General features: G+C 36.5%; 1 protein-coding gene across 2 annotated transcripts in view; it reads right to left on the reverse strand.

Annotated features, from left to right (window-relative positions):
* Positions 1-27,869, reverse strand: part of NELL1 (neural EGFL like 1) — a 566,467-nt gene that overhangs the window by 14,009 nt on the left and 524,589 nt on the right. Inside the window, exon 16 of one of the 2 annotated variants that reach the window (XM_087921258.1) lies at positions 26,831-26,971. The exons of the other annotated variant lie outside the window; for it this stretch is intronic. Coding sequence (XP_087777384.1) covers positions 26,831-26,971 — 141 coding nt within the window. The remainder of the gene's footprint in view (positions 1-26,830; positions 26,972-27,869) is intronic. 2 annotated transcript variants of the gene reach the window in all.

Consider the following 27,869-nt stretch of genomic DNA (forward strand, 5'->3'; position numbering starts at 1 on the left):
TTTACCCTTCAAAAAGACCTTGACTATGTATCAGAATGGTCAAACAAATGGCAACTTCAAAGCTCAACAAATAAATGCTCTGTCCTACATATTGGCAAAAATAAATAAATAAATCAGAAAATAAAATACGGGCTGAATAGTCAAGACCTTGTTGATGATCCAAACTCTGTCAAGGATCTTGCAGTACTCATCTCTAATGACCTAAGTGCTAGAGCCCACTGTAATTACATAGCCAAAAAGGCATTAAGAGTTGTTAACCTAATCTTACGTAACTTTTTCTCTGGTAATATTACACTAATAACTACAGCATACAAAACATTTGCTAGACCAATATTTGAATACAGCTCATCAGTCTGGAACCCACATTACGCTTCTGATATTAACACAGTTGAGAAAGTCCAGAAATATTTCACAAGAAGAGTTCTTCACTCCTCTACTCATTGCAGAATACCTTATGCCACCAGACTCGAAATTCTAGACCTAGAAAACCTAGAACTACGCCGCCTTCAGTCTGATCTAAGTGTAGTATGTAAAATCATACATTGCAATGTCCTACCTGTCGATGAATACTTCAGCTTCAACCATAACAACACAAGAAAAAACAATAGATACAAACTCAAGGTTAATCGCACCAAACTTGATTGCAGGAAATACGACTTCAGCAACAGAGTGGACAATGTCTGGAATACTCTACCTGACTGTGGTTTCTTCCCCAAACCCCAAAAACTTTAACCTTAGACTGCCTACTATTGACCTCACCCCTTTCCTAAGAGGGCTGTAGGGGGCGTGCATAAGCGCACCAACGTCCTACCATCCCTGTCCTTTTGTTTCTTTTAATTTAATTTTTTTTAATTTTTCTTATATGTATCCATGTATTCATAACTATATTTTTACTTATACCTATTATCTTGTAAGCAATTGATAAAAATAAATAAATAAATACATAAAAGTTTAGGAAGCTCATCCAGTGCTTGGAAGATGATTCAATCCCCTCCACGTTTTTCTGGAATGAATCCAGTACAACCTTATGCCTACTCCAGGAGACAATAGAGAAACATCTTTGTCCCTTCATAATCTGGCACAGGAAAGGAACCAGATACTTTTTGTTATTTTGTATTTTTCAGAAAATAAACTAATAAACTAATTCCCAAACATTATAAGCACTTTAAAAATAATCTTTTAATTGATAATCATACTAAATTTCAGACAAATACATTGGGTGCATCATATAAATAAGTTTTTTTCTTAAGAAAGGAAGAGATTGGGGAAGAACTTGGGTCAATTATGGAGTCTGGGGAAGGCTCTGGTGGATACTCTGTGTCACAGAGCACAGAGAGACACAGAGATAGACCCAGGGCCGTCTGATATTTCCCAGCCACCGGAGAGGCAGCTGCCTTTGAAGACTGATATGAGTGAGGAGGAGGAAGAGCTGGGGCCTGTTCCAGATGCACGTATGCACAGAGCTGTTAGGAGAGGAGAACAATGGAGATCAGGGAGTCGACTCAGGAAGCAAAGCACATGTGGATGCTGAATAGCTCCTCCCTGGCTAGGGGAATAAATAGAAGGAAAGGGGAGTGGTTGTGGGAGGAGACAAAAGTTCATCTTTCTGAAGACTTTGCTCATTGTGTTTCACTTTGCAGCCTTTCGGGGGCTCATGGCCTTGTAATTATCGCAAGAAACTGATGAGGTCTGTTGCTGCCATTTGAAAGACTATTGATTGCATGGACTTTGGGGTGGATGAATGCAATTAATTCGCAAGAGGTAAATAAAAAGGGGCCTTTTGTGATAAGGAGTCTCTTTCTTGCTTCCTATATAGTGATCTGTACTTGCAACAATAAATTGCTTACTTGCTTAGTCTCCCTATCATAGTGTTTTGAATAAATGACAAGTTCTCTCTGATATAGGCCTTTTTCCAGCATGCCAGACTGGAAACAGAGTTAGCTCAGACCTGGCATTTCTACCATTTTATGAATAAATAAACATTTGTTATAAATTATCCATTATCCAGGCTGTGGCCAAATCTGATGGGCATCTGAGTGCATAATCAATATGAGCCATGCAGTACAGGGCACAGAAATGCATGATTCAAATGCATAAATATTAGCAATAGTAATAAGACTGACCTTTCTCTTTTTATATATATGCTATTCTAACCATATATTTATATGGTTTCTCTATTTCATCTGCTACAGCAGGGGCTATGTTTACTTTGTGTTGATTTGTGGCTTGAAAAAATACTTAGAGAGATTCATTTGAAGGGATGAGAGCAGGTTGATTCAACTGCCACATATAACTTGCTCCATTGTGTGTAAATAAAGTCAACCTACACCGGGATGTAAACCCTCACACACAAACACACACACAGCTTAAAATATAGTTTGCAATATAATTTACAATAATGTTTCCATATTTCAGGAACATCTTCGTGATAATAGTCTTCCTGTTTTATTTCTGACAAGAAAAATAGGCATAAGTTGGACATATTTTAAAGCAGTGTCAATCTGCATTTCTTTAAGTCCATGAAAGTAAACTTTTATTTCAGTTTACGACCTCAAGAAAGCATGCATCTTGAACAAAAAGGAACTCCCTTATCAAGAGTCCAAGTTCTTAAAATTTAATTTCTTGCTGTACTATGTCTTAAGTGCAAGAGCACAATCCATAAAAATCATTAAAGAAATTAAGGTAAAGTTCAAATAGTTAGAAAAATGGATGCCTTTAAAAGAGAAGCACAAATAAAGGTACTGTTATTATGTATGTTTTCAAGCAGTCCTTCATTTACTATGCAAACTAAGAAAAATAAATGTCATGTAATCTTCTCTTTATCACATAGACCTTCATTCTCCCTGATTAAGGATTGCTTTTATTTATTTATTGCTGTGTATGTTGAATGCAGCAAGGTTAAAATGTAGATAGATCAGATTTCACAGTTCACAGGTAGAAAGATTTAAGAGATTATAATATGATATAATGTACAAAGTTCCAGGCAGTTGCACTTTACCTGTGACATAGATTTTAATTTGGCTTTCATGCATATTAATAAATTTATATTAAACCAGGTGTTAGTAATTATGGAAATGAACATTATTCATATTCTCAATGGAACAGACCTGTTTGCACTGCAAACCCCAACTTAATTATAGATATACTCAAAGAAAAAAGAAGCTTTCTATTTATATAAATCACAGTCACCTCTTACTGAAAGCAGATAAACATTTCCCACTAAGTTTATGCCAAATTTGCAAAATGGCCAATTCTGGCATTATTTTATTTAGACTCGTAACATATTTAATGCAACCATATATGATTCTAAGATGCTCTTGTGATTTAAGGCGCTGCCACAGAAGAAACTGCATAGAATTATCAGGGGTGGGATACGAAAGGGTTAACTACCAGTTCGGGATTTATGAGCTTCCCTGCCCACTGTGAGCCGTGTGCCTGTAAATCATCATAAATCATCATTAGCACGCATTACGCTGCCTGCCAAGAAGCAGCCTTTGAAACAGCCCTCTTTTCTTGTTTTTTTTTAACTGCAGCTGTGACTCGTTTGGCAGCTGAAGTTGAAAAATCAGGAAATAAAGATCAGGTAAGAGCCCGGGTGGGCAGGTGGGCAAAAACATCAGCAGACATAGAACCGGTTCTATGTCTGATGGTCTTCAGAACTACTGGTTCTACAGAGGTGGACAGAACCGGTAGAAACCCACCCCTGAGAATTATATTTTTCAAGGTGAAGACATACCCCTAAGGAGATCCTGTTAACTTTGTATCAGTCTTTCAGTCTTAATCTATTCTGGTAGGAGAAATTGGAAGAGAAAGCACTATGTATATTCCTTAGAATAAAAAATTAACAAAAAATTAAAAAATGCATTAAATAAAACATTTTTTGTTTTATTAACAAAAAAAAGTTGAACAGCAAAAACATTAACATTCACTTGAACTTCCTAATTGTTAGTCAACTGAAAGGCACAATTCAGACTTGATTTTAATTTAGAAAGCCCTACATTATGTAGGTAGGTCTTATTAATGAGCCATGTTCTCTTTTCTTTATCAATTTTAAAAGTAACCTTGCTATTAATAAAGAACCTTTCTTCAACATATAAAGTCAGTTAATATTCAGGATGGGAAAACAACCCATTAACTGTTTGAGTTCACATTTCTGAATAATTTGTAGCTGAGATGAGAAGAAGGAAGGTGAAACCTTTTGCTAGAGGCCTTTAAGAGGAGACTGGACCACTTATCTGAAATGGCATAGGGTCTCCTGTTCAAGCAGGGAGTTGGACTAGAGTACCTTCAAGGTCCCTTTAAACAGGGGGAAAACATTAAGTGTGGTTGTTGAACACTAAAGAGTTCCCCTTCTCCTTATTTCTTACAAATACATATTTTAATAACGCAATAGCCAGGTAGATATGTACGTAGATTATTATGAGTTTTATTCATGGTATTAGGATCTTGCTCTGTTAAAAATGTGAAAGAAATCATGTTTGCTATACATTTAAGAAGATTCAAAATTGGCAAACAAGTTTTGTTTCTTTTAGTCGAATAGAATAGAATAATAACTAATATCCAAATAGGGCAGAAAAAGAAATTATGAATATGGAATTGTAGCAAAGAACTTCATAAATTGGAAGATAAGCATGAATATATGTAGCTTCCTGCTCTGGTAATTACAATCCTTTCGTCCTATTCACATGTGTGAGTTTCGGTAACTGTTACTAAAGAAAAAAAAAATCACCAAATGAAATTCTCAATCCATTCAACAGGCGGCTATTCTGCCTTCTTCCACACATACTTGAATGCAGATGAATAGAGTCCCCCTTTTTATTTAAATATTGTATTTGGTCACCATTTTATATTTTTTTATATTTTATATATTGGGTAGTTTCTTTAATATGTAAATTATTTCCTGTTTATTGTTTGTTTTGTACTGTACACATCATTCAGACTAGGATATCCCTATAAATTTAATAAATATATATTCTACTCTGTATACTGCTGTAGGCAGAATGCAGAATGCTTGAAGCAGCGATGGATTGGGCAAGGGACTAAAACAAACCTTTGAAGTTGAATCCTAATCAAACAGGGATAACTATGGATTGATAGATCTCATTCTCAGCAATGTAGAAGATGGTCCATTCTGGATTACAGGCAATTTATTTATTTACTTTATATGCCTCCTATCACCACCAGGAGATGACTCTAGGTAGCTGACAATCAATAGAAGACCAGTATAAAATATTATAGCAATAACTACTAACATTGACAAAGATGGAGGAGGAAGGGCACAAGTTGCAAGATGCATTTACTTCAAAGGTAAGGGGGAGGGGGTTTATCCTGGATTCCAAGCTCTGTTTTCATTGACAAATGGAAAACTAGGCCTAACTTTAGCTGGTAAACAACCCATGTCAGTAAGGAGCCAGTTTGGTGAAGTGGGCTAGAAGCCAGGAAACTGTGAGCTCTAGTCCCAACTTGGGCATGAAAGGTGATTAGATAACTTTGGGCCAGTCTCTCTCTTTCAGCACAATTCACCTCATGGGGTTGTTGTTGTGAAGAAAATAGGAAGATGAAGGAGTACATAGGTATGTTTGCCATCTTGATTTATTTATAAAAATAATAAAGGCAGGATAAAGAAAAAGCAAAATTTTAGAAAATGAATGAATGAATATTGCTTCCTGATTTTGATAGCTTGCTTTAAAAACTTCATAGCAACATAGTTGACAAAGGTTACCTTTGAATGTGCCCTTAAAACTGCAAATAGTGCAGAACAAACCTGCCTGTTAACTAATTGCTACAGCTCAATGGCATCATCTACCATGGTTTCTTAAAATGCTACACTTGTAACCTGTGACTACCTAATTGAATGTGTGGATAATAGACTATAAAGCTCTAAATAGCTCAGGTGCCAGATTTTTTAAAACACCTGCTTTTCAAAATGCCACAAAATTGGCATCTCAAGAGTGCTCTAAATGTCTAACCATGCCTCTGGACTCAAGATGGAATCCAGAAGCATTCTGTAGGTGCCTACAACACGGTGTATTGTTTGCTTTCTGGTATATAGGGTTTTTTTTATATATTGACCATACATTACGGAAACTAGACTATGTTTTGAAACTCCAAATGTACTCACTAGCTCAAGCTGGTTGGGAACTCTTACAGTTACAATGTGAAAGCAGATATAATGTGCTTAAAAGTCAACATCTGGAATAAAGTATATTTAATAAAGTATATTTCAATAAAGTATAAAGTATATTTGTCACTGTATTTCTTATAAATTTGGGTGTATTCTGTGGAAGTGCATTTATGAAACTATAAACCATTTTAGGGAATGTAAAAGAAAACAACAGATTTACTTATGGAATCTGAGGACATTTTCAAATTCTTAAATGGTACAAAAAAAAAAAAGATGAAAGAACAGGCTTGATGCTAATTGTACTCGCAATTAGAAAAAAATGATCATAAACAGATTTTAAGTAAATAGCATATTTTTCTCTCCTTCCTCATTTGGACCTTACATATACTTATTCCTGAACAAAGCTCTAAGGAAATCACCTGAAGAAATGAAGTATTCAGTATCACAATGATTAATTTCTGCTGAGATGATGCTTGATTAAAGATTGTGTTCCACACTTGATGTCCAAAACTAAGATGCTTTTGAATTCATGTAATTTGTATCTCAATTTAGCAAAGGTTTTTCTTGTTTGTTTAAAAAAAAAAAGTACATTTCCACAGGAAACTAGCTCACAAGATTTCAGCTCAGCTATAATTTAGATGACAGAGTACAAATCGTACTATGCCTATTCAGGTATACAATCCATCGAGTTCAGTTAGCATACATACAAGTAAATGACTATCAGATTAGTGTTCTTATCACAATTGGTAGCACGGCTTGTGGACCATCTAATAATGAGAGAAATTTCTATTTGGATTGCAAAATTGATTTAAACTTCCCCATGCAACTTGCAGATGAGAATGCCATTATTCTTCATACTGATCATTTTTCCAAATTTTGCAATGCCGTTTTCAATTTAAGTACAAAAAGAAAAAGAAATGGGGTGTATAATATATGTATAGTAGAGAAAATTGGGTACCAAAGTTATCTGAGAAAATTATATGTAAAATATGAATGTTCATGCTCTTTCCATTTGCAGACAAATGTACAAACTGGAGGAAATAAGAGTTATGACTGAATAAATATATCTAAGGTTCATAAAGATTGATTTCTCCATTCCTAATACAAACTGTGTGATTGTTAAAAAGTAATGTAATTTAGTTCTTTTTGAATCATTAAGGGGAACTTGAGACTAGTTTGATCAACGGAAGTATTTTTTTCTTGACACTCAGTATTTTTTTAAAAAAATAATTCAGTATAAATATTGGTGAAAAGTTCAGATGACTTAGAACAGGGGTGTCAAACTTATGGCATCACAGCATCATCACATGATGTATTGAGACTTTTTTCCCCTACGCTAAACCAGGCAGGGGCAGGACCAGCACATGACACATCTAGCTCATGGGCCGTGAGTTTGACAACCCTGGATTAGAAAGTCTGTTATACCTTAATGACTTCTAATGCAAGTATTACCGAGTAGTGATTTTGGAGACATTCAAATGTAAACAATTAGTTTGTAAATGGGTCATTATAAGCCATAAACGCTGGCCAAACTGACAAGAATCCTTCATCTAGATAACATGTTTCTGACTTAGTCGGACACTCTATTCACTTTTCCAATTCTTTGCTCCCATCCTTCCTTTCACCTATCTCCTCCCACTTATGACTCGATGTTGCAACTTTGTTGCTTCTATCCTAACAATTTGTATTGACTGTTTCCTAGTATGATTTGATCGCTTATTGTACCCTATGACTATTATTAAGTGTTGTACCTTATGATTCTTGACTCTTGATGAATGTATCTTTTCATTTATGTACACTGAGAACATTTGTACCAAGACAGATTCCTTGTGTGTCTAATCACACTTGGCCAATAAAGAATTCTATTCTATTTTGTTCTTTGACCCAAATTAATTCAATGTTTCACAGTTAGTTTCATTTTATTTTTTTTAAAGTTCTTATCACAAAGCACCTTATTTTTGAACCCATTTTTTGCAGAGTTGTTCAATACCAAGAGTTATCAATCAACCCTAATCAAATTCTTGGAATTCCAGCAATTTACTTATTTATTTTATTCATTTGTATCTCACCTTTATTATTTTACAAAGAACTCAAAGTGGTGAAGCTATTCACCACACTTACTTCCTCCTGTTTTCCCCACAAGAACAAACCTGTGAGGTGAGTTGGTCTGAGCGAGTGTGATTGGTTTAAGGTCTCTCATCTGGTTTTCATGGCTAAGGTGGGACTAAAACTCATGATCTTCCTGTTTCTATCTTGTGACTTAACCACTAGCCAAACTGACTAATTTAAAAAATAGAGTCATATTTCTTTTATATTTCTCTCATATTTCTTTTTTTAAAAACAGGAAATATTTTGCAAGGGGAAGATGATCGAACTCTGTGTACTTTCATTAGTCTGTAGATTTCCATTAGCCAATTTCCACCGAGTCCCACTGATGAGAAGATTCAGAGACTCTAGAATGACAGAAAATCTAACTTAATCAAAACCTTAATATATTTTACAAAGCTATGATTTTGAATCATGGCTATGAATACATTATCTCCTGCAAATAACTTGCAGCTGTGCCACATGAACTTACCTCATCCCTGATGCAGCTTGTTATCTGGTTCACCTTTGCATAATTCAGTAACCAACAGTTTTTCTGCTTCAAGTCACTTGAATGTAGCCAGCTAAATCATGTCTAGTTTTTTTAAAAATATATTTTAGACTTCCAACCTGCAACAGATTTCCCTTTGACAGCCCCCTGTGTTAGCCTATCATGAGAAGCAAGATCAAGCAACAGAAGAAACAGCAATATCAGGAATGTTGTTGTATGTAGAATACCAGGAACTGTCAAAATTTCTGTCAGAATTTATCTCTGTCCTATCTCATCCCAAACAATATCCAGGCATATTAGTGTATTCTGCATAAGTGCATTTACCTTTTTTCTCCTGCTTTCCATTTTTTTAAGGACTGAGCAATTCATTTATTGCTCCCTTCCGCATCTCCAAGATCAGCTCTACATGCTTACATAATTTGTATCAGCCAGAGAGAGAGAGAGAGAGAGAGAGAGAGAGAACACCCCCCACCCCCCCAAAAAAAAACCCTTATCCAGGAGAACTATCCAATAATATAAAAGTCAGGAAATTGTTGAACTGCATTATGTAAGTATATTTAATGCAAGAAATAAATAAAATAATATGCATGGCTGCAGTTCTACTCAGAAATTGTATTTATTTTTTCATTGATTTAAATTTGTTTTTTATTTTATTTTATGATTATGATATACATGGGCCAAAGTCCCTTGCTGAGATGGGCAGCTATAAAAATCAATTAAAGAAATAAAATGTTTTGCCATTTACAGTAAAATCGTAACTAATTTACCGCTGGGGGGAACAGGCAAGCCTCTAGGTTTGTTAGTAGAGCTGATCCAAAATTCATGAGGTAGTGAGACTATGTAAATAAACTTCTCCTGAGTAGGAAGATTAAAAAGGCAATCTACAGCTATGCTGTGCTATTCTCTGCTTTTCAGATTTGTGATTGTAGTCCAGTGAATGAATTACTACAATGGTAGACTAAATCTGAGCCAACTAAAGATTTCACTATCAAAAGCATTAATTTACATTTATTGTATGATAATATTACATTTTTGCCAGAGTGGGCCTGATTTGGCATATTTTAAATGTCATTTAAAAGTATGAGTTAATTGTTTATGTAGAAATTGTTTGATAAAATCTGCATAAAGAATTAGAGGGCAAGTAAACTGAAAAGCTAGACTGTGTAAACAGTACTACAGTTCTACCAAAATATAAGTGGCCTAGGATAAGGAGAAATCTCACCTATATTAGAATAAGTTGATATTCATTCTCTTAAAAATAGTAAATTGAACAATTGAAAGTAATTCAGGCAATGAAAATAAGTCTGTCCTTAAAATGTCATTTTGTCATCCCTTTGCACTATAGAATTAAATAGTTCACTTCAGTAAAGATTTAATTATGCCTTGTTTGTTGGTTGCCAAGAAGGAACTTTTGGGAGATGAAGCTGCCAGAAACGGAGAACTCTTTCTAATGAAACAATTCCAAAAAAAACCATAATTACTGTTTGAAAACACATTCATCAAGAACTTTTAATTTTCCCGACTCCAAAATTAAAAATTCAAATGAATGCTTTCCAAAATGACTAACATTATTGATAAAATTCATCTATTTATCTGAGCAAATTGTGATGAGAAGAACAAAGAGGGGAGGAGGAGGGGAATTTATATACTACTAACACTCTTGTGCCTATTTAAATAGTTAATTGATACTTTCAAATCTTCAATTGGCTGAAACAGTGCATCGCGTAGCAATAATTTTTGAATCAATCTACCTCAAGTGGGCTAATTTACAGAAGATATCCAAATCCAGGACACATGATTCTTGTGGGTTTGAAATTTGGCAAACTTGTACCCATTTCAGTATCACTATGCTTTCTGACTACAATTCCCAGAAATCTATAGGTTCATGGTCAAGGGTGGGATTCAAAAATCCCAGCAACCAGTTCTCTGCCCGGTTGTTGCCTGGGCATGGACACGGTGGGTGTGACCTACTGGAACTTCTGGGAGGCTTGTTTTTTGCCTTCTCCAAGCTCCAGACGCTTTCCTCGGGCCTCTCCCCAGGCTCTGGAGGCTCTCCAGAAGCCAGAAACTCCATTTCTGGACTTCCTAAACTTCTGGGAAACCCGTTTTTCATCCTCCCAGGACTCTGTGCAGACCCTACACTTACTTGCATCCAAAATGGGCCATGTGGAGACTCCTGGGAGGGGCTGGTGGGTGAGTGGGGCCAGCCAGTTGGTTCAACTACCGGTTCAGCAAACTAGATGTAAATTTAACATCCAGTTCAAACTGGTCAACAGATAATCAGAGTTGGAAGGGACCTTGTAGGTCATCTAGTCCACCACCACCCCGCCCAAGCGGGAGACCCTACACTATTTCTGACAAATGGCAGTCCAATCTCTTCTTGAAAGTCTCATGTGATGGCGCTCCCACAACTTCCAAGGGCAAGCTGTTCCATTGGTTGATTGTTCTCACTGTCAGAAAGCTTTTCCTTATTTCCAGGTTAAATCTCTCCTTGTTCAGTTTCCATCTATTATTCCTTGTCTGGCCTACAGGCACTTTAGAAAATAGCTTGACCCCCTCCTCTCTGTGGCAGCCCCTCAAATATTGGAAGACTGCTATCATGTCTCCCCTGGTCCTGCTCTTTACTAGACTAGCCAAGCCCAGTTCCTGCAACCGTTTGTTGTATATTTAGCCTCCAGTCCCCTAATCATCCTGGTTGCTCTTCTCTGTACTTTTTCTAGAGTCTCAACATCTTTTTTATAACGTGGTGAACAAAACTGGATGCAGTACTCTAGGTGTGGTCTTACTAAGGCTTTATAGAGTGGTATTAGTACTTCCCTTGATCTTGACTGTAACCCTCTGTTAATACAGTTTAGGACTGCATTAGCTTTTTTTGGCTGCTGCTGCACACTGTGGCTCATATTTAGCTGGTTGTCCACTAAGACTCCAAGATCCCTCTCACAGTTACTGCTATTGAGCCTGGTTTCACCCAGTCTCTATGTGTACTTTTGGTTTTTCTTGCCTAAGTGTAGGACTTCACTTTTCTCTACATTGAATTTCATTTTGCTAGATATGGTCCAGTGTTCTAGTCTGTCAAGTTCCATCTGGATCCTATCTTCTTGGGTCTTAGCTATTCCTGCCAGCTTAGTATCATCTGCAAATTTGGTAAGTTCCCCTTCTATTCCCTCATCTAATGAAGATATTGAAGAGTACTGGGCCTAAGACGGAACCTTGTGGCACCCCACTGTTTACTTCCCTCCATTCAGACTTAGACCAATTAAGATCTACTCATTGAGTATGGTTTGCCAGCCAGTTGCGAATTCATCTAGTGGTGGTGCTATCTATTCCACTTTTTTCTAGCTTACTAAGAAGTAGGTTGTGGTCTACTTTGTCAAATGGCTTGCTGAAATCTAAATATATTATGTCCACAGTATTTTGCTGGTCTACTAATTTAGTCACTGTGTTGAAGAATGAAATAAGATTGGTTTGGCATGATCTGTTTTTAACAAACCCGTGTTGACTGCTAGTTATTACTTTACTTGTTTCTAGATGTTGGCAGATCTGTTTTTTTATTATCTTCCAAACCAGCTGAATCCCACCCCATGTTCGTGGTGCATGGGAAGATGAAAGGGATGGATTCCCACCCTCTTTTCTGTCTGGTTTCTGCAATCAATTGATGGCTGCTTTGGAACTGAAGACAAAATTTGAAATATTTTAACAAAAGATGAAGGACTGTTTCAAATGACTTCTGGCAAGGTAGGGATGATTGGGGGCACTGATGGTCCACCGATAAGTCCTCCCTGGTAGATAAAGTCTTTGGGGTTATACCAGAATGAGGTATGGGCATGAGTTTTCATCATAGTCCCATAGCTCCCATTATTCCCCTTTCCCACAACAAAGTGGTAAGCAATTCTGTAGATCAGCTAATGGGGAGGAAAAGGTCCCTCCATCAGATAATGGGAAATGGCTCCAGCCTATATTGCATGTGGAAGGAAGAATGACCCAAAGGTCTCAAGTCATCTAGTTATTATTGATGAACTGTCTAGAACTGAGAAATATTTTTCTTGACTAGCATTAAGAAAATGTATGGGAATTCAATCATTATAATAAGGCATATTTTCACCTTTTAATTACAGTAATTAATCAAAGTAGATAATTTTGGAAAACTTTCAGAGATATTTTGCAGTCAGTAAAAGGAAACAAAACTCATTCATAGATCACAACTTCAATCCAATTCCATTAAAATAGTTATTTTCAACTTGGCCGTATATAAAATTTTAAAAATACTTTGTGAATGCCATGCTTGGAATGGGGAAATGCCTACAGTCACAATCCTGGGACTTATAGGAAATGAGTATTGGCAACTATTGATGAAATACAACAACAACTTGCTTTTACTGCTATTATTATCTATCTTCAGAGCTGATCTAGCTGCCCATGATAAGTTACCCATATTTTGATTTTTTAAATATAAAGGACACATGGACACACCTAACTCTTTATTAAACCTAAATGGACACAATTCCGTCCAACAGTTGTTCAGGAAAATTTCTGGAGATTTGGAGAGCTACAGTCTAACACAGAGAGCATCCAGTTCGAGGAAGGTTGATATGTATTGTTTTATTAATGGGAAGGGGGAGATTTATGGCCATTCTTTAATTAGCCAGTTTTCTGGAATACATTGATTACTTTAGATGTCAGGTTTTAAGTATACCAATTATATGCACTTCAGTGAAAGCACTATTAAAATATGACTTATGCATTTATTTTCTAAGAGTGTAATATGATCGCCCAGATTTCTTTGTTTTTATTAATATTTTGAGGAAGTTTTAGATAGAATTAATACTCATTTTAGATATATTTAATTAATTCCAATAGGGCGTATAATTGGAACTTCTAAATATACTGCCAGCAAATAGTTATAATATTTTATAATTCCTAATTAGAAAGTGAATGCCTGTTTAAACCAAACATTTCTTTTCATTCCACAGTCCTGTTTATACATTTTTATTTAGCTTGTATCATACTACAAGAGTGGTTGTTAATATACCATTCATTTCAGAAGCATGTCATACTTCTTCAAGGATGTCTCACTTCCTCCCCAGCCTTCTTTTAGTTAATTATTTAATCCAACACTCACCCACACTAGCACTGATGATGTTATCTAGTTAGGTCATGAAACATCTTTAAGCAAAGAACCAAGCTCAAAGGACGCCAAGGACTCCACAGTAATAGCCCATTTTAAAATAACTGATATGGTTTTAGAAGCATCAAAATATGTATAATGTCAGTTGGGAAACCTTTAATGCTGTTGCATTTAAAATATCCATATACATCAGATGATCTTTCTCTTTTAAATTGCAGTTTATTGCTTAAACTGCATGATAATTTCCAAAACGAAGGCAATCAAAAAGCATTTTTTTCAAGTGAAATACACTGATACCTGAATATAAAATAATATACATGATAAAATAAGAACTTCTTTCTAGTTCCTACAAAATGAAAATCAAATTCTTACTACTGAGATCCTTGTAAGAACTATTTGATACAAGAAAATAATGTAAATAAAATTGCAATTCTATGTACTGTACATTCACGTACAATATATTCAGTGGGTCTCAATTCTGACAGTAATCCTTGGTAAAATTATAATCCTAGGAACACTTTGAGTGCAGTAAATTATATGGATTTGAAGAAAAACATTAATCATATTAAAATAAGTTACAATAATGATACAATGTGAAGAGATAATGAAAAATTAAATTATTCACTTTCTGTCAAACATAGTTGTCGAATGAAAGCTTAATATATAATATTTCTGATATCTTGACAGGAAGTATTTGTAACTTTAAAAATAGGTACATTTATGCAGAGTATCTCTATTCTGTTCCATCTACCTATCTTTAACCTGCTGGGATAACTGGAAGTTCTCAAACTGTAGCGTCAACATGTCAAGGTGTCATGGTTAGGAAAATTGTCTAAGACTAATGCTCTTTATATTAAAAAAAAAAGTAGTGTCTTGATGCCTAGGCCCAAGAAAATACAGTATTGTCTGTGTTTGGGGTGGGGACAGCAAAGGTGATATTCAGCAGGTTCTGACCAGTTCTAGAGAAGGGGTAGTAAATGTGTAAATTTTAAGTAGTTCAGAGAACTGCCAAATACCACCTCTGATTGGTCCTGCCCTCATCTATTCTCTACCTCCCAAGTCCCAGCTGATCGGCTGGGTCTTCTTTTGTTGCCCTTCACAGGAGAATGGAGCTGGAAAGCAGGTTAGTGGAGTGGGGAGGGGAGGGGATAGAGATTTTAAAGTATTCTTCCCCTGCTGTGCCCACCAAGCCACGCCATGCCCACAGAACCAGTAGTAAAGTTTTTTGAATCCCACCACTGAGGGACAGATCTCTAGGATCAAAAACATCAGAATATGAAACAGGATGGCACTTTTGTCTCTCCTAGCACAGGAGTGCCTATGGTTTTACCACTTCATTTACTCATTTAAAAAACTGACATGACCATCTATTTTATGGACCTCTTACAACAACAACAGAAACAAGCAGAAAACAGTATGAATGGGCATCTAAATAAAAACAACACCCAGCAGGCTCAATTATATTCCCCAATACATAAATAGTTACAATCATTGGACTCCAGCATTCTCTTATCCAAATTCTTAGAGAAAGACTCATCTTTTAAAGGCATGGTTTTATTTCATTTGGCATTGTCAAAGAACTGAAGTGTCACACTGCAGTTCAGAATTCATCTCATTATGCTTACCAAAAGAATGTCCCTTCCTTTGTAATGGTAAACATTTCCTATATTAAGGCTCTTTCTCTTATCAAGTCATTATTTAATTAATTAACTCAACCATTTAAGTAGAATGGGACACCTAGTGATGTGAATGAGCAACAAATTATTACCACTATAATATTTTAATTTCTAGCACTTCCTAGAACTGCTGATGGGCTTTTATAAATATAGCTGGCCTTGAGTACTATAAATGTTAATCTAAAGAGGAAAAATCTCATTTTCTGTTCCACTTCAGACAACAAAATGGCTTGGGGCAGCCCTATGAGACAGATAACACACACGAGTTGTTATATATGTGTGCACATATTTATAACTGTACAAAGGTTAAATTAATTATAAGGGGTTATTCAACTCATACAAGCAATAGAAGTTCATTTCCTTCATTATATTATGTACTTGGTTTTTGTTATCATGCTAACCACCATTTCTCTTCCCAATATTGTATTCTTTAGGATAAAATGTAAAATATTAAATGCTATGCCACTGAGGTACTCATGTCTGATCGCAAAATACCAATGGAACCATAAATTAAAAAATTATTGGGGGATTGGCCATATCTTTGAGGCAAGTTCAACTTTTTGTGACTAGATTCATGCAGCTTTCTTAGCAGCATTATGAAAGTGATTACCAATAGTCTAAACCCTTCCCCACCCATGTATATGTTTTTAATTCCATTGATTGGTGTGCATATGATGCTCTTGGTGATCTCATATTAATGTTACAGTGAGTATGAAGCAGGAAGACATGCAATACCCTTCATGGGGATATAAGAAGGAATGGAGGTAGGAATCAGCATAATCAGATTTGCAGGAATTTGTTGTTATAGATCAGCTCAATAATTGCAGTGTTAGTCTTCCTGAGTTGATTTCTTAGTTTTCCTTATCTAGTGGGATGACAGTAATTTGCTAATTTCATCCCTGCTGTCATGAAAAGATGATAGAACACTGTCACATCACTTACAAGACCTATAGGACTAACAAGCCTGGTTGAACCTCAAGACCTCAGAGGAAAAGTGAAAAAAGAAAAAAAGAGCTAATCCTCAATTGTGCAGAAGTCCATCATTTCTAGCTGAGAATTGTCTTTATAACCATTTTTGCACCATAGTTGAGGTAGAAGTAACTAGTTCAGCTGCCAAAGAAAAACAATCATGTAGAATTACATGCTTGGGAGCTCATATAAAAATATCCAAGATCTTATTAGTCCTATTTCCAGCTGAATGTTAACTCTGTGCATTTTATTTTCTCCATCAAATTTCTATCTTCTGTTTGGCTAAAGTAATCTCACCTCACCAAAACACAACACAATACAACATAACATAACACAACAAATAGTGACTGGTTGATTTTGGACCAGTCACTCTAAGCCCAATCTATAGCCGATAGCTATAACACACCTCACAGGAGAAAATAGGCAGGCGAGTTAGATATGTTTGCTGTCTTAAGTTTTATATATTAAAAACTCATGATAAAATCTAATAATAATTGCAACTCAAAATAAAAATATTTATCAGCCCAACACTAAGTTCTCCACCACCACTTACCTCCTTTCATAGAAATTATTCCAGTCATTAAACAAAGAGGAAAATCGTTTGAAGCTCAGGCTTAACAAGGAAACACTTAAGTGGTTTTTGCTACTGTGATTGACAATGAACATGTAAAACAAATATCTACACATATACTATGCAATATGATGTATATAAGGATGATACCAAATCCACCTAACATGGGGGGGAAATCTGATATGGTAAGAAATTGGGATACATCTAACATAAACCTTAGGAGTAAATCCTGCCAAAACAGTCCAGTTTTGGGGGGTTAAAAATCAGTAATAATAACTGGCAGAGTGGTAATGCAGAATAGCCAGCTGAAAGATTAATACTAAAATGTTTGAGCATGATTGATAATGTTGAATCATCTATTTCCGATTCATATTCTCTTGGGGTTATTTTATGAATCCAATCCTATTTGCTAAAGTCTCAGCTGTTACTTGATGCCATCAATCCTTCACTGAAGTAAAGTCCTCCACATGAAACACTACTTTGTGATGATTTTCTAAGGCTGTGATAGGTCTCAGAAATCATAGTGATCAGTGATCATTTTGAATTCTAGTATTTCTGCTTTTTGCAGTGGAATTATATTTTTTCTCTGAGAATGCCACCATTTGTCTAGCTTTTGGATTTCTCCATTCATAAATGTGCATAAGGAAACATACTTAACTGATATAATCTTTTTCAGGCCAATACTGATGTCATATTTTGAAAGAAATTTTCTGAAATAGTTTTAAAATGGTTACAATTTGCTTTATCATTACATAGCTATAATTGTTGTAAAAATTAATGCCTGTAAGATGATAGAATAAATAGAGACTAAAACATAGTTTAATCTCTTTGGCCTATGGATATAGTAGCAGATGGTTTAGCAAGGCTATTTAATTAAAATAACCTCATTAATTTAATATTATGTTTACACTTTATACCTGGTAACAAAAGTGGTTAATCTTATAAACCCCCATGTCACTGTGCAGATCAAAAGTGTGGGGAAATACATTCGGAAAATAAAAGACAAACATGCGGGATCCACTCTCAATTCTATTAACCTTCAGTCCTCGTTCCTTTATCTTCCAGCATTAGATAACCATGAAGCATATTCTGGGTCCATTGAACTATTTTTCCTAAAAAGAAAAATGTATGCAAATTTGAGATGCCCACAGCATTTCTGTTGTGCATAGATAGTTTGAGAAATGAGTGGTGCTGTGGCCTAGAGGTGGAGCTCTCACCACACAATCAGGAGGCTGTGAGTTAGATCCTAGGTAGAGGCAGATATTTCTTTTTATGAACACATTTGAATACATCTGCTGAATATAACTCCACATTGGTGACAGGAAGGGCATCCGGCCAATAAACACTCAGCTCCATTCAGTTACCCAGACTCCACCCCACAAAGGATTATGAGGTCATTAAGAGAAGATGATGATGCATAGTTTGAGAGTTAGATTGATTGAGAGGTTATGGTATCAGGCTGGAAACAAGGAGAATGTAAGTTTTAGTCCCACCTTAGGCATGAAAGCCAGCTGGGTGACTTTGGACCAGTCACTGTCCCTCAACGCATGCTATCATGACAAGCCAATTGGTGAATTCCTGCACAAGCAATGGATCAACATTCATTTAGTCTGAAAATAAGCATTCGCTACACTTGTAGAAAAAACATAGGAAGAAAAAAGATGTATTGTTCCACTTTGTCAGCAAAAGAGTGTGCACTCAGATACTGTGTAGATATATAGGTTAACCAAAGGCTTCTTTGGATAATGGTTTGTTGAAAATGTCAGTCTTTTTGGTAAGAATAAAATTCACGTGATGTATCTGGTTGATTCCTTATTTGGCCAAGTGTAATTAGACATCCAAGGAATTTGTCTCTGGTACAGAAGCTCTCAGTGTACATGCAAAGTAACAGGATAATGATAAACATCATCCTAATATCATTATATGATGATATGAAAATGATGATAATCATCATCATCATAATATTGTTAGGAGGGGGAAGTAAGAAGGATAATAAAAAGAATGATACTAATACTACAACCCTACTACTTGGGTAAGTACACATAGATGTTAGACAGCATAAGAGAATTAAGTGCTCAGCAGACTGATGAATGATCTGAGGGGAAAAACTGTCCCTGTGTCTAGTCATTTTGTCCTGCAATGCCCTATAGCACTATCTGAAGGGGAAGAGTTGAAACAGCTTGTGTCCAGGATGTAAGGGATCTGCAAATATCTTCTTAGCCCTCTTTCCAGCACATGCAATGTACATATCCTCAGTGGAAGGCAAGCTAGCTGCAATTGTTTTTTCTGCACTCCTAATTATTCATTGGAGTCTGTAATTGTTGCACCAAACCAGACAGTTACAGAAGTACATATGACAGACTCAATAATTCCAGCTCCTGAACTTTCCGAATTGATGCAGGACGAGAATTCTTTGTTGCGCCTTTTTAATTATAGTAATAATGTTAAGTATCCATTTCAAGTCCTAGGACCATGATGGCGAACCTATGGCGTGCATGCCAGAGGTGTCTAGCAGAGTCATTTGTGCCAGCATGCAAGCCGCAGGCAAACTTACCTCACTGTGCATGCACACGCCTCACAGCTGATTTTCGGCTGGTTTGAGGCCTTTTTCAGCCTCCCAAAGGCTTCAGGAAGGCTTCTGCAGGTTTTTCAGGCTGAACACTAGCCCTGTTTCATCACTTCCTGTTTTTCCAAAAATACTGGAAGTGATTAAACAGGGCTAGTTTTCAGCCTGCAAAGCCTGCAGAAGCCTCCCTGAATCCTTTGGGAGGCTGAAAAAGGCCTCAAACAGGACGAATATCAGCTGTGAGGTGCAGTGCAGGTAAAGGGGCAATAGGAGTGGGGATTGTGCACACATGCATAGGGGGCAAGGGGGGGGTGCACATTGCCTTCTGGTTGCTGGTACGCGAGTGCAAGCATGCAAGCGCGCACACCATTTTGGGCACAGGAGCTCAAAAAGGTTAGCGACCACTGTCCTGGGAGATTATAGAACCCCAAAATTGGAAGGACTCTACCATTGATACTGTGCTCTAACATAGTAAGAGGTGGCAAAATAGAAGGGTTCCTCCTAAAATCTACTCTCAGCTTTGCAGTTTTAACTATATTCACTCTAGATTGTTATGGATGAATCACAGGGCCAGTTGTACAACTTCCCATCTATATCCAGATTCATCATAGGCAACTATCTTACAATGTTGTGGAACATATTTTCTCTATATGTTGAATGTTTTTTGTCTATGTATCTGTGAGGAGAGGTTGGAGCAGTAATGTTTTCTGTATGAGAATGAGTTTGGACTAGGAGTTCAATTCTTCTTTGTAAATTAGTATTACTGCTCTATAATATTATGTTTTTGGATTTAATTGTGTATTTATTTTGCCAGTGCTTTTGTTTGTTGGTTGGTAATTAAACAGTGGATTTGTACCTGTTCTTGGTTTGTAAAGTGAATGTGGTTTTAAAATCAGAGGAAAAAAACATCAATATCTTGTGCTATGTTGATAATATTCTGAAAATGCAAAAAAAAAATCTACAAGCTCCAATGATAACAGTCAAGGAGCATAATGGGAAAAAAAGACAACATAAGGTTGTTGCTAAATAGGAATAAGAGATTTTGCCTTGAGTTCTTTATAAAAATAATAAAGGCAGGATAATAAAATCTAAAAAAACCCCACCTATTTAATAGTAAATATTAAGATTTACTATTGATAACTTTCCTTTTTTTCTTCTTGTTCTCAGTTGGGTTGCCACATTAATCATAATTGTTTAGTTATCTGTCTCTATGGTATTGCTTTTACTATGTTTCTTTCCTTTACAATATTATATTGTCTATATGCATACACACAAGTGTGTGTGTGTGTGTGAGAGAGAGAGAGAGAGAGAGAGAGAGAGCTATTAATCTTTATCACAAATTATGCTGACATATTTGGATACATGAAGAAAATTGCAATAAACTGAATAATATTTTTATGTATGAGACTTCTTTCTAATTTTAAAGAAATAATCCCTTCTTGCTGGCATGACTACACATTGTCAAAAATATTTTGATGTAAATTGACTAGATTTGTTTATCTGACAGAAGAACTGGAGAAAGTCATTATATGAATATTTTTTTCCTATCCTGGATTTTTTTTAACCCCGCTTATTAGTAATCAGGGCCAGATTCTCAGGAAATTCCATATCTGTTCTAGACATTGATAAAACATGATCAAATCACTTCCATATTGCCAAGAAAGCTGCAAGAAAGTACACATGAATAATTGACAGGTGAGTATGACTCAAATAATATTTTATTTATTTATTTTTCTCTTGAAAAAAAAATGTACTAGGGAGAATGACTGCAATTCAGAAATGAGTGCAAATTTTTTTTGCATTTTTTAATTTTCTGAACTGATCTTTTTTTAAAAAAAATTCTGGAGAAAGAATGAATACCACCATGAAATCCTTTAGATCCTGCTAGTTTAATTCTGACAGCTTTGCTTTCAATAAAATGACAACTCAGCAAAATTCTAACTATCCAGTAATGACCTTAAATTTTAACATTTTAATGTAGAATATTATCTACTGGAGTCATAAAATTAGGAGTGGGCTTCTACCAGTTCTGACTGGTTCTATAGAACCCCTTGTTAACGTTCTAAGCAGTTCAGAGAACTGGTAGTTAGAAGAAATCTCCTTTTGTTTTTTTCCACCCTTATTACATTCTTGCCAGTATGCCTAAACTTCCTGTCTCCGGAGCTTCTGGGGCTTGACTTTCTTAAAGGGAAAGGGTTGTTTTAAGATTTTTACATAACTGTTGGGAGGAACCACTTCCTTGGACAACAGCACTTTGAAGAAATAATTGAATAATGAAGCAGAGCTGTCAGAAAGAAGTTTTTAACGACAGTGAACCAAGATGAGTGACATTCAGCAAGGCTTCTTGGCTAGCTAGAAAGATTCAAACGTAAATTTACATACCGTTTCTGAGTTTTGGTCTAAAATTGGTTTTTGGTGAAGGTTAATTCTGTGATTGGTGATGTTTAATCCTGTGTTTATTGATGGGATAATTTTCCCTATTCAGCTTCAACAAGCAGCGGCTACTATTGTGATTTAATTATTTGTATTGTGTTTGAATTTTTTCCTGCCTCATGATTTCTTTTTCTATCTGGGGAGGAGTCTTCCTTCACTGCTTTAGTGGTATCTGGCACTATCCTTTTGGAGTGTACTTCCAAGAGGCAAGATGCAAGATTGGCACTGATTTTTTACTGCCTTTCTCGGGGGCATGTGACCTTTCCTTAAATCTGGATGATTTCCTTAGGATATCTTGTGAGGTGAGTGAGACCAGCTGATATCTTTAAGTGCAAATGGATCTAAGGATTGCTTTCCTGGGTGTACTTTTTCTGTAGAGCTTAAATGACCACTCAGCTAAAGGGTTTCACTTTATGACCAAGAGTTGGCTGCTGATAGTTATCACTATATTTTAACTATTTTAATTCCTCAAGGTGCTCTGGATCCCTGCCTGATTTGTAACACTGGCTTGCAGGTATTTTTAATCTAATGATTGGTATTTAGGGCAGATTTTTTTCAAGCAAAGAAGCTTTTTGTATTTTTGTACAGGTAATCCTTGACTTACAACAGTTCATTTAGTGACTATTCAAAGTTACAGTGGCACCAAAAAAAAGTGACTTTGACCATTTTTCACACTTATGACCGTTGCAGCATCCCCACTGTCATGAGAGGCCAGGTGAGGAGAAGCGTCCCTTGACTTGAGTGATGTCAAGTTGGCCACGCCCACCCAGTCTCGTGACCACCAAGCCACACCCACCAACTTAGCCATGCCCACAGAACCAGATGTTAAAAAATTGAATCCCATCCCTGCATAAAAGGCTTTGAAATGTGGAATTTTTGACACAATTGCACCTCTGGATACCATTGGTGGGTATACTTTGGGTTTCTATTGCCTTAGACAACAGTCAGTTCAGAACAAGAGCACAGAAAGTTCTGGTTGGCTATAAAGTCTTCTGAAATTCTTATTTAAAATGCCAGTAGTAGTCTGTCTTTCAGAAAGAAAAAAAACCTCCAGCCTGAGAACTCTCATCTGATCAAGTGCAATAATTGAGCTCCATTTGGACAGCTCTACCTTAAATTACAACATTTGACTGGAGTTTCAAATGAATCCTGGCTTTAGTACACTTTGTTCCACATTTATTTCAAGTCCCAAAAGACTTTGATATTTGGAGATGTAACAGATTCAACAAAACAATGTTTAAAAATGTTTTTCCATTCATTCATTCAATTTCCATGGCTGTCTATCTCAATGACTCAATTTAAACTGCTTTGGGATTTTTACAATATAAAGACCAGCTGTGAAACTCAGTTCTACATTCTAGGAGGTAGGAAGTTAAAGAAATTGAGTGAGCAAACCACATCACCTCTCATTTTTGAAATTAAATATTTCAACAAGCTGAAGTGAACCATATACCTTGGGACATGCAGTAGAGATTAGTTGGGTGACATTGTTTCATCTCTAAGCAGTACTATGAGGATTATACCTAGAGTCAATTTATCTGTTGTAGTTATAAAGGAGTAATCCTTATGTTCTTCCTTGTGAATAATAGACAATTTCAACAGATGTAGTTCAGTGGTTATAAGCACACAACAATTAACTCCTGGCTGAGGAGCTTGACCTAGGGTTGAAGGTGATAGCTACCACTTATTGGCCTCTGCTGTGTAAACTAGATTTGCCAGATGGCAACTAGGAAAGAGTTTCTTTTGAAAGCTGTGGTTTACAGTTGGCAAGGTATAGACCTGAAGCAGCAGTGAACTGAGAGGAGGGCATATATACTTACCAGAAAGAACAGGCTGTCAGTGTGTAGCATTGCAGCATAACATAAGTATTCTGCCTATCTTTGCCATGATTGATATCTGGTTCCTTCAGGTAAAGAATTGGGCTCTTTCCAGTTTGGCTACCCCTCAGTGGGAGTAGCCAGCTTCTAAACAAAAGCTAATGATAAAATGATACCTTTCTTCCCCAAAGTCAAACCTGATCATTCATAAACCAGTTCATTAAAAAATGGCATAGATCCCAGTCTGCATATACCTGCTTGATATATAGCTGAGCCAGAATCTAAAAGCCTACAGACTTGACAGTTAATGAAGGGGAAAGGCACATCATATCAACCATGAATTAAAGAGCAAGTTACTTTAGTTAATTAAATTTATAACCTCTCCTTTCCTTCAGAAGCCAAAGACAGAATACACAGCATTTCCTCCACCAATTCTTTCCCACAACAACCTTGTGAAGTAGGCTGGGCTGAAAAAAGAACAGTTGTTCCCAGGTCACCCAGAGGACTTTAATTGCTGAGTATTTCCTTGATCCTAGCCCAACATCTTTATTATTATACCACACTGGTATAAAGAGAGAAAAGCATACAGATATCTCCCTTATACTAAAGACATTAAAAAGCCCCCTCTTTCCAAATGCATGCTTTTATTTATGACAGTATAATTTAAAGCAGGGGTCGCCAACCTTTTGGACCTCAGGGACCACCAAACTCCCGTTTTAAATTTTAAATTCCGTGAACCACTAATATGAATTTTGATTGACAGTGGCTTGCTGACGTTTTCCCAGGGTCTCTGCAGAAAGCAGCAGAGACCTTGGGAAAATCCCAAAAAAGTCTGTAGGAAAATTCCCTACCCATTTTCCTACCGATTGATCATTTATTATTTATTTGAGATCGCAGGATATTGTCTCCAGCTCTGTTCTGGGGGGGAGGAGAGACTTTTGACTTCATGCAAGGAAAGCAGCAGAAATCTTTCTTTTTCTCCCCCAAACTCCACCAGAAATGAGTCTTTATGAGACTTGTCGTGCCGACGCAGCCTCTTGAAGCAGGATGCCTTGAAGGGTTCCAAAGACTCATTTCTGGCAGAGTTTGGGGGAGAGAAAGAAAGACTTTTGCTGCTTTCCTTGCATGCAGCCAAAAGCAGAAGAAAGAAGTGGAAAGAAGAGCTCGGTGGCCAGGTGAGGCACGTGGGAAAAGTGGGGAAAGTTCCCCCCTCCACCTTTCCCCCCTCCCCTCACTACTTCGTGTTGTTCACAATGCAAGCGACACAAGCGTTGTGTTCCCATGGGCCATATGGGTGGCACAGCCTTGTGTTCCTGCACAGTCTGGATTAATTGCTTTGCAGGGGTGCTTTGAGGGTGACATTTCTCTGTGGACCACCAAAATTTTCTCATGGCCCACCCACTGGTTGGCAACCACTGACTTAAAGCATAGCTCCATATTACAGCTCTTTACAACTAATATATGCTAATATATATTGAAACACCTCTCACAATATTCCATCAGAAAACTATGTAGACTGGGGATCTTGAGGACTTAAGTTCAGCTCGTTTAAATGGCAGAAAAAGAGATTGCATGCAAATAAAAATATGCAACATGAGGATACACCGAACTTCCCCATGAGATATACTGAAGAAAAATAGAGAGCTATATAAATCATAATGGGCTTCTTAAACACTGTCCAAATCTTGACCTGTACGGATACTATTTCAAAAATGCATCCTCTAACACTAGTAACCTTTTTCAAATGCCCAACTCAGAACAGCATTTTTCATGATTGTGGTTATTATGACTAGCCCTCACTGCCCATCAGCTATCTTCAATTCCCCCAAGCTGAGTTTTGGGTTCCTAGTTCTGCTGTACAAACCCAAAAAAACCATGCCTGAATCTCTGAGTCCACTTTCAGTTCTTCAAGACAGAAAACGCCTGTCCCAAAGATCTTCCAGTTTCATCTCACTATAGTCCAGCGATGTCAAACTCACATCATCCTGGTGGCATAATATGATATATTGGACTTTTCCTCAGTTTGCTAAACTGGGTGTGGGCATGGCCACTGTGTGACACATCCGGCCCCATGGCTGGGAGATTGATACCCCTGCTACAGTCCATGGTAGAGCTATAGCTGTCCAGTTGAGAGAGGTAAGATGAAGAATTAAGATAAGTGAGGTTGCTCCCAATTTTACATGCACAAAGTTGCTATAATATTTCCTTTTCCTCAAAGTGAAACATAAAAGACAGTGGCAAACTAAAGTCAACAGGTAATAAAATATGAAGAATTGCAAGAGAGTTATCATGGTGAGTCTGCTTATATGCACTCTTTTATGAATTATTTTTTTCCAGTGGATCTGAATACTCCATATCACAATAATTGAAATTTCTGTACATCCACCCCACCCACCCTAAAAATGCAACAAAAGACTCAAGCTTTTTTCTGCACTGAAACATACCTATAATGATTACCTGTTGCTTTTTAAAAAAATCCATATTGAGAACTACATTTCTTCAATATACTGTATTTTAAGCTGCTTCTTATTTCTCAAGGCAGCTGACAAAAATACAATTATATTAAGTAATATAAGAGTTAAACAATATTTCAAATTTCATCAATGAGTTTAAATATATATTTTACCTGGCTAAATCTTCAGGATGGAAGTTTAAAGCAAGAAATTGGAAGAACTAAATAGTAATCCACTTCACAATATCAGGATTGTTGTTTTATCTGAAATGACTCTCTGGACAGGAGTCATATCAACAACATGTCTTCCAGATAACCATTTTTCATGTTACTATTTAGAGATGTGATAGCTCATCTTTCTCATAATAATCCTTGTATTGTGCAAGTTAGTGCTGACTTACATAAAGGATTGATTACATTGTAGGATTAACATCAAAGACAATCCTTGGACTTCATACAAGGCAGAACAATAATAGTACTTCTCTGCTGAGCTTTGCTTACCCACACAGGACTCCCCGGAAAGTGAATAGGTTCCATTGTCATGGAAACCGCTTCTGCACTCACAGTGGTACCACCCTGGGAGGTTAACACAGCGTGAATGGTTGTGACATTCAATGATCCCCTCAGCACATTCATCAATATCTGCCTCAGAGAAAAACACAAGCCAGCCAGGATATTAATTTTCTTTTACACCAACATTTTAGATAGTAAAAACACAACACTAATCCCTTCTGGAATACAATGGAATGCACCTTTTAATGAACAGGCTCTGCTATACACACAAAGGTATCTCACTGCCCCATCTTTACAGTTTACAAACTTGGAACAACTTTCTTTAAAATAAACCAGGCTAAGGTATTATCAAGGACTCTTGGATGATCTTTGGGAAAGATAAATTCCCCACCTTTCTTTTAAATGGGTAGGGGAAAAGCCAATTCCCTTGATCTACAAATACTGTAAATTCACCCAGGTCACACCAGGCATTTTTTGATCTTTATTTTTTACATTTTATTTATTGAATTGTAATTTTGTAGTTGATGGTTGTAAGCCATCCAGAGCATTGGGTGTCAGGCTGCATACAAGTTATTATTATTGTTATGATGATCAATGTTTGATAATTGAATTGAATGGAACTTTTTATGTATTATAAAAATAGAAGAAAATATTTATTTGGGAATAGGAAATAGTTATTCAGGCTTAATATGATGATGTGGTCTGGAGACATTCAAGTTAAAATCCTCCCTCAACCATAGGAACTAAATGGGACTTTCCCCCCTCAGTTTAACCAATCTTACCAACTTATTTATGGTGAGGTTAAGAGCAGAACAGAGTACACAATTTATACTGCCTTGAATCCTGGAAGAGAATTATGTGTGCAATCTGTATTAATTTATTAGGCATATATTGACAACTTTAAAGATGAATGTGGAAATGCCTAAGATAAATGTAAACATTTGTGAGATCTAAGTCATATACTTTTCAGATTTGAAAGGTGAAGGAAACCATTTGTCACAAAGTAGAAAATAGGTTGTGCTGTGAA

The sequence above is a fragment of the Pseudonaja textilis genome, chromosome 1, assembly GCF_049901715.1.
Source record: "Pseudonaja textilis isolate UNSWEBS1 chromosome 1, rPseTex1.2, whole genome shotgun sequence".
NCBI classification, from domain to species: Eukaryota; Metazoa; Chordata; class Lepidosauria; order Squamata; family Elapidae; genus Pseudonaja; species Pseudonaja textilis.